General features: G+C 50.1%; 1 protein-coding gene across 1 annotated transcript; it reads right to left on the bottom strand.

Annotated features, from left to right (window-relative positions):
* Positions 1-4,776: 4,776 nt before the first annotated feature.
* Positions 4,777-6,502, bottom strand: LOC128850454 (inositol 1,4,5-trisphosphate receptor-interacting protein-like 1). The gene has a single exon (XM_054054800.1). It carries the CDS (start codon positions 6,337-6,339, stop codon positions 4,777-4,779), a length of 1,563 nt encoding a protein of 520 aa, XP_053910775.1. The 5' UTR covers positions 6,340-6,502.
* Positions 6,503-14,618: the final 8,116 nt, after the last annotated feature.

Here is a 14,618-nt window from a genome sequence, read left to right as displayed (position 1 = left end):
ATGAATTTGATGGGTGGACTATTTGCTGCTTAAGAAACGGGTTGGATGGTCGTAGTCAAAGAGTAGTGGTCAATGGCTCAAAATCCAGATGGAGATCCGTGCCAAGTGGTGTCCCTCAGGGGGGTGTGCTGGGACCGGTGCTTCAGCAATGATATTGGTGGCGAGATTGAGTGCACACTCAGCAAGTTTGCAGACGACACCAAGCTGAGTGGTGCAGTTACCACAGTGGAAAGACAGGACGTCGTCCAGAAGGACACAGACAGGCTGGAGAAGTGGGCCTGTGAGAACTGTGAGGAGAGGTTCAACAAGGCCAAGTGCAAGGTCCTACACCTGGGTCAGAGCAATCCCCAATTTCAGTACATGACGTAGGACAACGTGATTGAGAGCTGCCCTGCAGAGAAGGACTTGGGGTGCTGGTTGATGAGAAGCTCGACATGAGCCGGCAACGTGCGCTCGCAGCCCAGAGGGCCAACCCTGTCCTGGGCTGCAGCAAAAGAAGAGTGGCCAGCAGGTCGAGGGAGGGGATTCTGCGCCACTATTCCTCTCTTGTGAGACCTCATCTGGAGTATTGTGTCCAGTTCTGGAACGCTCAGCGTAAGAAGGACATGGAGATGTTGCAACGGGTCCAGAGGAGGGCTACAAAGATGATCAGAGGGCTGGAGCGCCTCCCATACGAGGACAGGCTGAGAGAGTTGGGCTTGTTCAGCCTGGACAAGAGAAGGCTCTGAGGAGGTCTTATAGCGACCTTCCAGTACCTGAAGGGGCTACAGGAAAGCTGGGGAGGGGCTGTTGACAAAGGCTTGCAGTGATAGGACAAGGGGCAATGGCTATAAACTGGAGAGGGGGTGTCGCTGCCCATGGGGGTTGGAACTAGATGATCTTTAAGGTCCCTTCCAACACAAACTACTCTATTATTCTTTGATTCTATGATTCTCTGAGTACACGATTTGCTTGTTCTGCTTCTTCAGGACCACAGTAGAATACGCAAGCCTCTGGCTCCAGCTAGAGGCCACTCATGGCCAGGTTTCCAACCGGAAAGCAGCTCTCATCATGAAGTACTGCTGTGCTGTATTGAGGTGCCTGATGACATGCACTCAATACACCAAAGAGAATGAGAAGGTCAGAGACCACAGAGACTTTCACGTGCTGTCCCTCCTGGACAGCAGAACTTTCTTCCTTGTCTACCAAGCAACAAGACGGGCTGTTGTTCCCTTCGTCTATGAGGGACCTGGACAGGCGTGAGAGGAGGGCCTGTGCAAGTTCAACAAGACGAAGCACAATGCCCTGGACGTGGGTCAGGGCAGTCCCAAGGCAGCTTCCACATTGCATATTGTCAATTAAGTAGGATTTGATAAACACTTTGGACAAGTGCAAGCAAGAGTATAACGCAGAACAGAAACGTAAATGTGGCTATCTCAAGAAGGTTTAGAGTAACAGGGAAGGCTCAAGGTCCTCCATTGCCGTATAAGATTTAGAAAGATCTCAGAACTTTGTGCGTTTTCTGTGTAAACAGAATATGTCTTCTAGTCAGATGTGTAGCGGCCTGCCAGACCCTAGGGGGGGGCGGGGGGAGGGGAGGTTCAACTGTGCTCATTTCTTCAGTGGAAACTTTCTATTCGAACCTGTTCTCTCCTGAGCCCTTGAAAACCTGTATCATCTTGTAGATTCTCATTTAGAAAGATGGCTCTCTAAAGAGTCAGTTTAGATGGAAATGTCTTTCCTCCCTTGCTCACTTAATATCTCCCTGTCTTCATGAACTAAAGAGAAAACTTGTCTTGAGAGGCAGAAGGAACCAACATCACTGTGAAAAGCATAAGCCTAAAGCCTCCTCCCAAAAGGCAACCTTTCTTGCTATTTCTGAAGCATCTTCTCGAACTAGGCATGTGATTGCTGTTCCATTTTGGGTGACAGAGTAGTTCTGTGAGGCTCTCAGGGCAGCAGCCTGGCAAGGCTGACTTCCTAGGCACACGCTTTTGGTTTTCTGCTGTACCTCGTTCTGGGCTAGGCATACACACCCAACAGATTTACCAGCCCCAAATGGCCTTTCAAAATCTCACTTAAGATGCTGCCCTGGTGTTGCAGCATTGCCTTTTCCTCCCTGCAGGACTCAGGAAGTCAGCTGGAAAAGAACAAGACGGATACACCAGCAACATAAACCTGTGGGTATAACCACGCTGTGCTAGCTGTCCATATGCTTGACTAGAGAAGCATAGTGCAGAGACTTTTCAGTCCTTTACTCACTCTCCAGTTATGGGGCTCTTTATCGGGGAGTACAGGGATAGCAGTAGGGGGGAGTGGTATTAAGCTGGCAGGAGATTTAGATGAGATATTAGGGAGACATTTTTTTGTTGTGAAGGTGGTGAGGCACTGGCACAGGTTTCGCAGAGAAGTCATGGCCGCCCCATCCCTGGAGGTGTTCAAGGCCAGGCTGGATGAGGCTTTGATCAACGTGGTCCAGTAGACGGTGTCCCTACCCATGGCACTGCGGTTGCAACTGGGTGGTCTTTAACGTCCCGTCCAACCCAAAGCATTCTCTGATTCTAGCTATCAAGCTCGCCTGACCTCGTGAAACAAGACCTCTGTTTCCTCGAGGCATTGCCTTGGAGCATTTAAGCCCCAAGTCAGGCTGCTCCATTAGAGGTGAAGCCCTCCGACCACAGTGCCTGCCTTCCCGGGACTGGGCAGGAATCAGGTGGGATTTGGTTCCAGGACAAGACTTACGGCATTGCTCAAGCCTACCTGCACTTGGCAAGCAGTGTGACCCAGCAAAGAGCAGCAGCATTAAGGAAGGCTGATGGCCAGCCAGTTCAGCCCTGCTTCTGCCCTCTGGTCGGCAAACCAGTGCCTGGACAAGGGGATGTGTTGAGGGATGCTGGCACACAAGGTCACACTTCAAGGACCAGAAGCTAGCAATACAGGGGGGTGTGCCAGTGAGCACACAGGGCAGGCTCACCTCTATGGGGTGTTTCCACAGCCCACAGGCACAAGTCAGCCCAACGGGATCTGCACAGCGTGCTCAGACACCAGAGGAGGGAGGCTGTTTTTCCTCAGTTCACATGGAGAGGCCAGAGGATACAGAGGAAGAGCATGTTTTCCACGTCACTGCTAAAAGCTGAGACAGCTCCTCAAGTGCAAGAGAGGCAATTCAACATATTTGGAGGACTGGGACCTCAGGGCAGTACCTAGGAATCTCACCCCTACAAGCCCCAGACTCTACTAATTCCCTTCTTGAAAGCAATCGTGTCTGCGTAGCATTACAGCCAAAGGGTTCACGGAAAGGTGACACTCTGCAGCATGCTCTTGGGCAGGAGACAGCTGCTGCTGGCCGGGACTCCGCTGGGACCCGGGGGGCTCTCCAGTCGCTGGTCGGTTGTGCCTGAACACAATTGGAATGGAGATCCTGCAGCACCGGTCTATCCGGGCCAGCTATCCTCCGAGAGTCAGAAACCAGACTGGGCAAGAACAGTTCTCAGTAATGCTGCTCGGGAAGCATCGTCATTGGCTTGAAAGCTCAAAGTTGCACGAGAGAGAAAGAACACGCCAAGAAACACACAACAGGTTCAAAAGGAGAGATCGGCAAAAGGCCCTCAACTGCAACACAGAGCTTGCTCTTTGCAGCTGGAGGAACGCAGAGCACTAAACAAGTGTTGGATGCAAGGATTCCAATGAAAACATTCCCATGGCAGACCTTACGCCAAGAAGGTCTTTCTCTTCTTGCCTTCTTAAGCCAAACCCGTAAGGGGCTTCACCCCTTTGAACCAGCAAAGATGCATGGTAAACAAAGTGTTTCTATGGCCAATTTTCAGCAAACCAAAACTTTTTATGGGAAGGGTCAGGCCATTTTTATGGGAAAGTTGAGGTGAGAAAATCCACCGGTGTGAAAGATGCAGAGACAGCATTTCATCTGAATTGCAGTATCGATTTAATGGGAGACGTCTAAAAATCTTTGCTTAACCTTGCTGCATGTGTTGAAGTCTCCCTCGCTAAGATGGTAGGAACCTTGGCTTGTAGGTCTCGAGGGGCTACGGTGAATGCGCCTCCTGCCTTACAGAAGCCAGAGACCACAACAGCAATCGTGGCTCTTGTCCCCTGTGCAAGGTGCTCCCTGCTCAGACAGCGTTGTACGCGCCTCCCTGCGGTCGCCCAAGGGCAGCGGTGTTGGGCTGCCAGGCTTTGGTTTGCCTACAGATCCTAAGGAAGACACTTTCAGGCTCCCCGTGGTACACAGGCAACATGCCCAGCTGTGGAGGGGGACAAACTGTTCTGGTTGCCAGCCCATGGAAGCACAGAGTGGCTGCAGAATCAGTGAAACTGGAGCGCAGTGCACCAGCCCTTCTGGAAATGCTCCCCGGCTCTGCGGCAGCTGAGCAGCCAGCAGCCTATGCTCATACTCCCTGGCAAAGTGATGCACAGACAGGCAGAGACGCAGCCCTTGTTCAAAACACACTATTTATTGACAACTTTGTACAGGGTAAATATCCCAAAGGAAAGGGACTCTCTCCAAGAGATGGGGACAGTCACCATCCAGGGGGAAACAGGAGTCTCTGGCACAAGCCTCCTTGCAAGAGGCTCAAGCGGAAAGGTAGATGAAAGTCATCTTTGTAGTCAGCCTGGTCATCCCCGCCGCTGCACTGAGTTTGTTGAAGGGAGAACACAGCCACTCTTGGCACGGGGCTGCTGCACAGGGGTTTCCCTTCCCTGTCTATGTCCTGCATTCACCCCTCTTTTTCCCTGCCGCGTGAGGATGTCGCCTGCTGTCAGCTGTGAGACCCACAATCACAGCTCCGTCTGTGGAGACATCTCCCAATATCCCAGGATGAGCTGTCTTACGAGTCGCTCTTCAAGCTTGACGAAATCACGCAGCGCGTCACCACAGGCCACCGGATCCTGTGCAAAGCGTTGGAAGAGGTTGAGTGGCTCAGCCGTTTTGAAGGATAGCGGCAAGCTTATCTCCTCGGGCACATTCTCATTGCCAAGGAAGAAGTGGTTGAGGCGCTTCTCCTCCAGGCACCCGCGCATGTACCGCATGATGTCTTGCAGCTGCAGTAGGAAGTTCTTCCTGTGCCAGCGTGAGAGGGGGTTTGTGGTCAGGAGGTGCATCACAGCTGTCTTGAAGTCATAGGTGGAAAAGCTTGTGCCCGTCAGGATGCAGGCGCAGGTCTGAAGGCATTTGAGGTGGGCACGCTTGGCTGGGGCCCTTTTGGCCATGTGCCTGAAGAACTTCACCTCTGCCACAGCGTAGGTCACTGGCCACGTAGTGCTTGCGTTGAAGGTGTCCTCTGTAGCCTGGCTACTCAGGAAGATGTCCGAGTCCCCTTGCTGTACCCCAAAAATCAACTCAATGAAGAGGGTTCTTCTGGAGGCACCCGTCAGCTGCAGCTTGCAGGACCGGCTGGAGGGCAGCATCTCCATGTAGTAGCAATGGGAATGAGACACGTCCATCCAGGTTGACATGACAAAGGTCTGGAAGCAGAGGGCAGTTTTTTGCACATCTAGGTAGGAGCCTGTGCAGAGGATGTGTAGGAGGCTGGGATCCTGATTTCTTGTCAGCTCCTCCTCAGAATGGTGGAGGAAGCAGAGCATGTTCTGCTGCCCTGTGCAGGTGCACTCCAGCTCCACATAGATGCGGGGGTCTTCTACTGGCATCTGCCCTGTGGCGCCCATCTGCAGCTGGAACCTGTGGCCACGAGGTGCCTTCAGGGGCACGAGCAGCTGGTAGACAGCACTATCTTCACAGGGATCCCAAGCTTCGAAGGTGCTGCCCACACCGATGGCTGTTTGCAGCACAGGGAAGAAACTATTGCAGAAGCGCTTTTGGAAGAGCCAGAGGAGTTCAGCCACCAGGTCCTCCACCAGCAGGCCAATGTAGGCCGGATTCTGCACTCGCCTCAGAAAGCGCCTTTCCAAAGCCCAGTCCAGATCCTGCTCATCAGCAGCACTTTTGCCCCCAATTTCCAATTCTTCCTCCTCCTCCTCCACATTCACCATCTTGCAGTAGCACCTTTCCTCAGTGCTGCTGCTTTCTGCCTCACGGCTCCTGTTCCCGAACCACCAGCAGAGCACAAAGAGCAGGACCAGGACTCCAGTAATCACGCAGAGGTGCCACTGCTGTAAGGCAGTGGAGAGCAGTGCTCCCCAGGCAAAGTCACACTGCTCCTGTGTCTTCTGCTCCACGCTCCTGTCCTCTATGTCTTGCAGCAGCCGAGTCATCTCCGCGTTCAGGTACAGGGCACGCTGCTGCATGAGTTGACGTGTCGCCTCATCCAGCTCATCACCAACCATCGGCAGGTTCCGGATGAAGGACAGCAAGGCACGAACGAGGAGTGCTATGGCAGCCATGGCCTGCAGGAGGAAGGACGAGAGGGTTTCAGAGAGGCTGGGATGGAGGGAGCTGGTGGCAGGCGAGAAGGAGCTTTGGGGCAGACAGGAGTGGGGGCGACACAGCTGGAAGGCAGCAATGCCTTTGCACCGTGCCCTCCCCGAGGTGCTCCAGCGAGCGGCTGGGACCTCGATGTGGGGGAAAACCGACCCTCCCTGGGACCCGCGTTTCTGCCCCAGCCCTCGTCCAGCCCAGCTTCCCGGCATGTGCGCACTCACCACTGTCCCACTCCGTACTGCTCAGGGCTGCCTGCTGGTGCCTTTATAACCTCCCCCGTGGCTCATCCTTTGTGATGTCACAGGCGCCGGAGCACACCACAGCCTCCCCCCGCAGCCAGCCCCAGCCTTCACACACACACCCCCTCCGGCTCCCCTCCCCCCACCAATCCCCCCTCCGGCTCAGTGACTTTCACCTGTCCTGGGCGGACTGCGCCCCGACGCCCACAAAGTACAAACTGCCCTGCAGGACAGGGCTCCCGGGGGCTCCCTTTGCAGAGCGCATAGGAGCCTCCCGAGCCCTTACAACTCATGGGTGCCCTGATTGGTGGATGCTTTACTCCGTGAGACCCCAATGCCATGAGGTGGCATTGGCTCCCTTGGTGCTGACCTGTGTGCTTGCGGACACAGGCGTGCCTTGGTGCCTTCGTGACACCAATGGGGGAGGCTGCTGGTGGGTATGCTGGTGGTGGCAAGGGGCCTGTCCGTGGCGGGATCTCTGTTTCTGCTCTGCCACTGTGACAGTACATTTCTAGAAGGCTTCTCAAAGCCTTACCCTCTGTGAGAAAAATTGAAATAATGTGGTAATGATTGGAATAGGACATAATACTACACAATAATAACATTGTAATACCGCTGTTGCATCATAAACTGTATTGAAACAATACAGGGTCATAAGGCTTGGACAGCACTTTCCATTAGTCGTTACATGAAACATGCGGGAGGAAGAATTGTTACAGGAAACATGCGGATTCCGGGAAGAATGTTGTTTGGAAAGAACAACTTTTCACCTTTCTCTACCAGCTTTATGAGGACATGTCATTTTAAACTGCTCGTCAAACAGCGGCTGTAATTTGTGTGGCTGAGCAACCCTATCCACTCAATTGCTCACCCACTTTTTAGATCTGCGCTTTCTGTGCTCTCTCTTCAGCTTGCCAAACATCTCCTGCAACTTGTAACTCCTCTTGGGGCAGCCAAAGCATCTCAAAACAGGGGCTACAGGGATCACAAACTCTTCTGGAAGAAGGTCTAGCCCTGGCAGAACTAACCAGCCCACCGCCCCCTGGCGTGAGGCTTTCCCACTCTCTCTGAGCCCACTAAAGCCTACTCTCCTGCCCCATGGGTGAGGGCAGATTCCAAAATGAGGAAGGCACCTGGAAAAAGAACTGCAAAAGCTCTAGCACCACAGTGAACTTTCTTCTAACGACTTTAGGAAATGACTCAACAACGTGCTATTTCGGTCAAAACCTGCTCTCCATCGTCCCTCTGGCTCTCACCCATAGCTTGTCAAACTCATTGGGAAAGCTTCAGCAGTGTCATCAGCCATCGCTTTCAATAGTCTTCTGCAGAAATACCAAGACATCTTACCTTAGAGAGGGAACGCTTTGGCCAGAACTTAACCCCGTGCAGATACCAGTGCCCAGGAGAGCACCGTGACGGGTATTGCTGTGTTGTGCTTGCGCAGGGAGGAATTGGAGCCACAGTGCCTGCACTCAGGCCAGGATTCAGCTTTGCCACCCTGCCAAAGTCCAGAGATGACAGTCTGGTTCAAATTTGTCCGTGGGAGCTGCCAATCGCACCTCCAGTGGGACTGACTCAGCGGTGACCAAAAGACCTCGGCAGCACATGTGTATACTTCACTCCTTCCTTCTGCTGGGGCGGTCGCATCTTTCACGCCGCTGTTGCCGTGGCCTTTTAAAGCACTCCATGCTCAACATAGTTGAGCCCAACTACGGACAATGGGAGACTGTTGTTTTGGAGAGGGCAAGAGTACCCGTAGCCACCACTTGAGGCTTTCCACAAAGCGTAAGAGCGCTCAGTCCTCTTCTGTAGGAAATCAGGCAGGAAAGGGAGGGCACCGGTGTGGCTGAGTCGAGACCTGCTGGTCCAACTGGAGTAGAGGGAACTGCACAGGCAGTGCAAGCAGGGACAGGTAGCCTGGGACGTGTATAGGGACGCTGCCCCGTTGTGTAGGGATGCGGTCAGGAAGGCCAAGGCCCAGCTGGAGCTGAACTTGGCAAGGGAAGTGAAGACCAGCGAGAGGGGCTTTCACAGGTACGTCGGTCAGAAGAGGAAGGCTAAAGGGAACACGCCCCCCCTCTCCCCGAATGGTTGGGAATGTTGACCTCGTATCAAGAGATGAGGAGAAGGCTGACGTACTTACCAACTGTTTTGCCTCGGTCTTCACTGACAACTGCTCTCCTCACCCCTCCTGGGTCATGGGACAACAAGGTGGGGACCAGGGGGGTAAACCCCCTCCCACAGTAGAGGAGGATCAGGTTCGCAAACACCTGAGGAACCTGACCGTATCTGAGTCCACGGGACCTGACGAGATGCATCCCAGAGTCCTGAAGGAATTGGCCGATGTGGTTGCCAAGCCACTCTCCGTGATATTTGAAAAGTCATGGCAGTCAGGAGAAGTCCCTGCTGTCCGGAAGAAGGGTAATGTTGTGCCCATTTTTACAAAGGGTAGAAAAGATGACCCTGGGAACTACGGACCTGTCAGCCTCACCCCTCTGCCTGGGAAGATCATGGAACAGATCCTCCTAGAAGACACGCTAAAGCACATGGAGGACATGGTGGTGATCAAGGGCAGACAGCATGGCTTCTCCAGGGGCAAGTCCTGTCTGACCAACCTCAGCCTAGTGGCTTTCTATGATGGGGTAACTACGGCAGTGGACACGGGGAACCAACCGATGTGATCTATCTGGACTTCTGTAAAGCCTTTGTTGCGGTCCCCCACAACATCCTTCTCTCTAAATTGGAGAGAGATGAATTTGATGGGTGGACTATTTGCTGCTTAAGAAACGGGTTGGATGGTCGTAGTCAAAGAGTAGTGGTCAATGGCTCAAAATCCTGATGGAGATCCGTGCCAAGTGGTGTCCCTCAGGGGGGTGTGCTGGGACCGGTGCTTCAGCAATGATATTGGTGGCGAGATTGAGTGCACACTCAGCAAGTTTGCAGACGACACCAAGCTGAGTGGTGCAGTTACCACAGTGGAAAGACAGGACGTCGTCCAGAAGGACACAGACAGGCTGGAGAAGTGGGCCTGTGAGAACTGTGAGGAGAGGTTCAACAAGGCCAAGTGCAAGGTCCTACACCTGGGTCAGAGCAATCCCCAATTTCAGTACATGATGTAGGACAACGTGATTGAGAGCTGCCCTGCAGAGAAGGACTTGGGGTGCTGGTTGATGAGAAGCTCGACATGAGCCGGCAACGTGCGCTCGCAGCCCAGAGGGCCAACCCTGTCCTGGGCTGCAGCAAAAGAAGAGTGGCCAGCAGGTCGAGGGAGGGGATTCTGCGCCACTATTCCTCTCTTGTGAGACCTCATCTGGAGTATTGTGTCCAGTTCTGGAACGCTCAGCGTAAGAAGGACATGGAGATGTTGCAACGGGTCCAGAGGAGGGCTACAAAGATGATCAGAGGGCTGGAGCGCCTCCCATACGAGGACAGGCTGAGAGAGTTGGGCTTGTTCAGCCTGGACAAGAGAAGGCTCTGAGGAGGTCTTATAGCGACCTTCCAGTACCTGAAGGGGCTACAGGAAAGCTGGGGAGGGGCTGTTGACAAAGGCTTGCAGTGATAGGACAAGGGGCAATGGCTATAAACTGGAGAGGGGGTGTCGCTGCCCATGGGGGTTGGAACTAGATGATCTTTAAGGTCCCTTCCAACACAAACTACTCTATTATTCTTTGATTCTATGATTCTCTGAGTACACGATTCGCTTGTTCTGCTTCTTCAGGACCACAGTAGAATACGCAAGCCTCTGGCTCCAGCTAGAGGCCACTCATGGCCAGGTTTCCAACCGGAAAGCAGCTCTCATCATGAAGTACTGCTGTGCTGTATTGAGGTGCCTGATGACATACACTCAATACACCAAAGAGAATGAGAAGGGCAGAGACCACAGAGACTTTCACGTGCTGTCCCTCCTGGACAGCAGAACTTTCTTCCTTGTCTACCAAGCAACAAGACGGGCTGTTGTTCCCTTCGTCTATGAGGGACCTGGACAGGCGTGAGAGGAGGGCCTGTGCAAGTTCAACAAGACGAAGCACAACGCCCTGGACGTGGGTCAGGGCAGTCCCAAGGCAGCTTCCACATTGCATATTGTCAATTAAGTAGGATTTGATAAACACTTTGGACAAGTGCAAGCAAGAGTATAACGCAGAACAGAAACGTAAATGTGGCTATCTCAAGAAGGTTTAGAGTAACAGGGAAGGCTCAAGGTCCTCCATTGCCGTATAAGATTTAGAAAGATCTCAGAACTTTGTGCGTTTTCTGTGTAAACAGAATATGTCTTCTAGTCAGATGTGTAGCGGCCTGCCAGACCCTAGGGGGGGGCGGGGGGAGGGGAGGTTCAACTGTGCTCATTTCTTCAGTGGAAACTTTCTATTCGAACCTGTTCTCTCCTGAGCCCTTGAAAACCTGTATCATCTTGTAGATTCTCATTTAGAAAGATGGCTCTCTAAAGAGTCAGTTTAGATGGAAATGTCTTTCCTCCCTTGCTCACTTAACATCTCCCTGTCTTCATGAACTAAAGAGAAAACTTGTCTTGAGAGGCAGAAGGAACCAACATCACTGTGAAAAGCATAAGCCTAAAGCCTCCTCCCAAAAGGCAACCTTTCTTGCTATTTCTGAAGCATCTTCTCGAACTAGGCATGTGATTGCTGTTCCATTTTGGGTGACAGAGTAGTTCTGTGAGGCTCTCAGGGCAGCAGCCTGGCAAGGCTGACTTCCTAGGCACACGCTTTTGGTTTTCTGCTGTACCTCGTTCTGGGCTAGGCATACACACCCAACAGATTTACCAGCCCCAAATGGCCTTTAAAAATCTTACTTAAGATGCTGCCCTGGTGTTGCAGCATTGCCTTTTCCTCCCTGCAGGACTCAGGAAGTCAGCTGGAAAAGAACAAGACGGATACACCAGCAACATAAACCTGTGGGTATAACCACGCTGTGCTAGCTGTCCATATGCTTCACTAGGGGTGAAGTCCTTTATTCACTCTCCAGTTGTGAGAGCCATCACCAATACTGTGTTCTGGATACAGTATCTTGTTGAAGTAGTGGAAGAAAATCAGAAACTTATCTTCAGCAGAAGAACAGAAGAATTTTGATATATTGTTTGGAAAGCGGGGCTGAAGCTAACTATTAGTAGGAGGTATCCATGTCCTTCAAACCCTGGGAGTCAAGAAAGGTAATCTGTGTTGTTGTAGTTTGCCACTGACTTAACCTCCTGTCAGGTTTTTCCCTGTGTTGCCCCTTGACTGTGTGCGCCGACACAGCACTGGCATATGGCAACAGCACTTGAGAGCATCTTTCTGTTCAGCACGTGTGGGAGTCCACAGCTGGTCTGAAGAATCAGAGAAAATGGATATTGACCTTGAAAAGGAGGCTGGAAAGTCCTGAAGAAGGATCTTGGAAGCGAAACAAGTAACATCTAATTGAAAGTTGGCAAGAAAAATAGTAGACACAGGTAGCGCATGGACAGCATTGTTCAACCAATCATAGTAAAGCTTTAGGCGCATGGACAGAGTGGTTGAGCGAATCGCTTTAACAGCTTTAGTGCATGAACACAGCCTGATAGATGAGAAAAAATATAAAGAGACTTGTAAAACAATAAAATTTGGCTTTTGCTCAGAAACTTTTGAATGTCGTGTCCATCCCAACAACGACAAGCACGTTCCCCAATCTTCTTTCTGTAGCAGGAGATGAGCATCTGAACAGGAGCTAAACTCCTAAATACAAAGGCCTCAGTGTCTATAGGCCCATTTCTTACAGGCCTTATTCTCTATTACAACAGTAACTTAGAGGAACATGTATATCACTAAACAGAGGCAGAAACCGTGTCCGGCTCCAGTCACAAAGAGATTGGCTTTGCCAATTAAAGATTCTGAAGTAACTGTAAGAGGCCTTGATTAAGGTTTGTAAGATGTCGTGCAGTATGGAACACAGGAATAGAGCTGTGACGTCTCCAATGTCTACCCTGTAACTTGTCTTTTATCATCCCATGCCTGTAGTGTTCCACAAAAGATTCTTTGTCTCCACTTCTCAAGGTCTCTGCTGTCATACAAACTCTGTGTTTCTCTACACAGCTATATTACATTACAGTGATAAACCCATACACAGCTAAGCACAAGTAAACCAAGTAAACACCTGGACAATCAGAAAAAATGTTGTTACAACTGCATCAGGTGAAACAAGTCATTAATTTCGGGTAAAGCAAGCCATTTAGTAACTTACTAATGAAGATTACAAAGGCCTGTTACTAGCCATGGCAATACGATATTATAGGGCTATACATTAGCAGAGAACAACATAATCCATCTCTTGATCAGAAAGTTGCCTGGCCTGGGGTCTTATTTAATATTGTGGCCAGAAGGGGATATCTGAAGAACCATTCAAGAACAGGGGAAGCAGGGAACAAACCTCCCTCACAATATTCTTCCAGCCGCCAAAAATGTGTATGTCAAGGCTTGCAGCGGTGGTCGATAAAATCAACATGTCCTGAGGCTACTGGCATGAACACTGTTCCCAGTTTCAACGAAGGGAAGAAGAAACCTAAGGATCAGTCTTTAATTTGGTACTTAAGTTCCTTTCATCAGGGAAAATAACATGACCTGTGTGTCACTTTCCCACATCAGGGAGGTCATTGAAACAGGACCTATTTGGAGTTCTTCTACTGCTGTTTTATATCTAAGCAGTGTCAGGAGTTGCACACAGGCGTTTGGCTGGATTTAATAATGGGTGCTTTGAGGACAGTGTGTTCCCAACAGACAACAACAGCTCAGTAGACAAAGTATTTAGGGCCTACATTTAGCTCCTCTTTTGCACATATTTGCAAGCAGGATACCAAAAATCTTGCTTTCTTAAAAAAAACCCTGAATTTAAAGAACAAATATTATGCCAAAGGCACCACAGCACCTGAATTTGACCTGAGGTTAGGGCACCATCTTTCACACATTTTGCTTCTTTAAATTGTCCCACTATCCCTGTCAGCAAACCCCTATTTAGATTTCTCTGTTGAGATACATGAGGCAGAAATATACACTGTATAGGCTATACAGAAATAGAGGTCCCAAGTTGCCGAGGTCTAAATCTCTTCTTCACTTTTTTTGGACAAACAACATAGCTATAACAGATAGAAATCCAGTGTTTCAAAATTCGCTTTCAGAAAGAATGCCTCTGTGTAACTGAAATCACAGATTACCTGAGTGTCTTTTATTTTGTATCTTTGTTCTGAGGCAAGGAATCACACCCTGTGAGGAAGGCAACTTCTAATTCTTACAAAGGGAGCTTGAATTAAGTGATTTCTATACAAAGGAGTTTCACATGTCAACCAAAGTATCAGAAATCACAATCCTAGTAGGATGTTAATGCCCTGGATAATCCCACTGGGCAATCACAGACACTTGGCAGTCACGATTCAGAAGTTGAAATGCAAGATGCTGTTTCAGAGGGAGCTAGTTTTAGAAGTGACTTTTTCTCTTTGTTAAAAAATTACATTTTAGTTGTCTTCTTCTGATTTACCATGGCACCTTAAAAAGTGGGATTAATGTTCTTGACTGCCTTATTTATAATAAAATCTCCTCTTTATAAGAGATTTGTGAACAGATCTCAACTGCCTGAGTCTACAAGCTTCCAGGAATTTTACCAGTGGAAATTCAGATATTAATTCAGATATTAATTCAGATATTAATATATCTAATATTATTTGAGCGTGACATAAAACTTTTATGCATAGTTCACTTGGAGAACAATCAAGAGTAAAAAATAACAGTTCTTTTTGAAAGGATTATCAAGATTTTTTAACTTAGAAAATAAGAAGGACCCTGAGGACAAACTATTGCCCTTTAGACAAAAGCTGAGATTGATGTACAATTGTAACAGGAATCAATTGTAACAATGATAAAGGTGACCTTGTCACCTTGTCCAGATGTTGAATCATAGAATCATAGAACAGTTTTGTTGGAAGGGACTTTAAAGATCATCCAGTTTCAACCCCCTGCCATTGGCAGGGACAACTGCCACTAGAC

This window comes from Cuculus canorus, chromosome Z (genome assembly GCF_017976375.1).
Source record: "Cuculus canorus isolate bCucCan1 chromosome Z, bCucCan1.pri, whole genome shotgun sequence".
NCBI classification, from domain to species: Eukaryota; Metazoa; Chordata; class Aves; order Cuculiformes; family Cuculidae; genus Cuculus; species Cuculus canorus.
Note: the sequence above shows the minus strand (reverse complement) of the source record. Positions and strands in the feature narration are given on the sequence as shown.

Excerpts from the sequence above, each read along its gene's own strand:
- LOC128850454 (XM_054054800.1), bottom strand. The coding sequence starts at position 6,339 with ATGGCTGCCATAGCACTCCTCGTTCGTGCCTTGCTGTCCTTCATCCGG.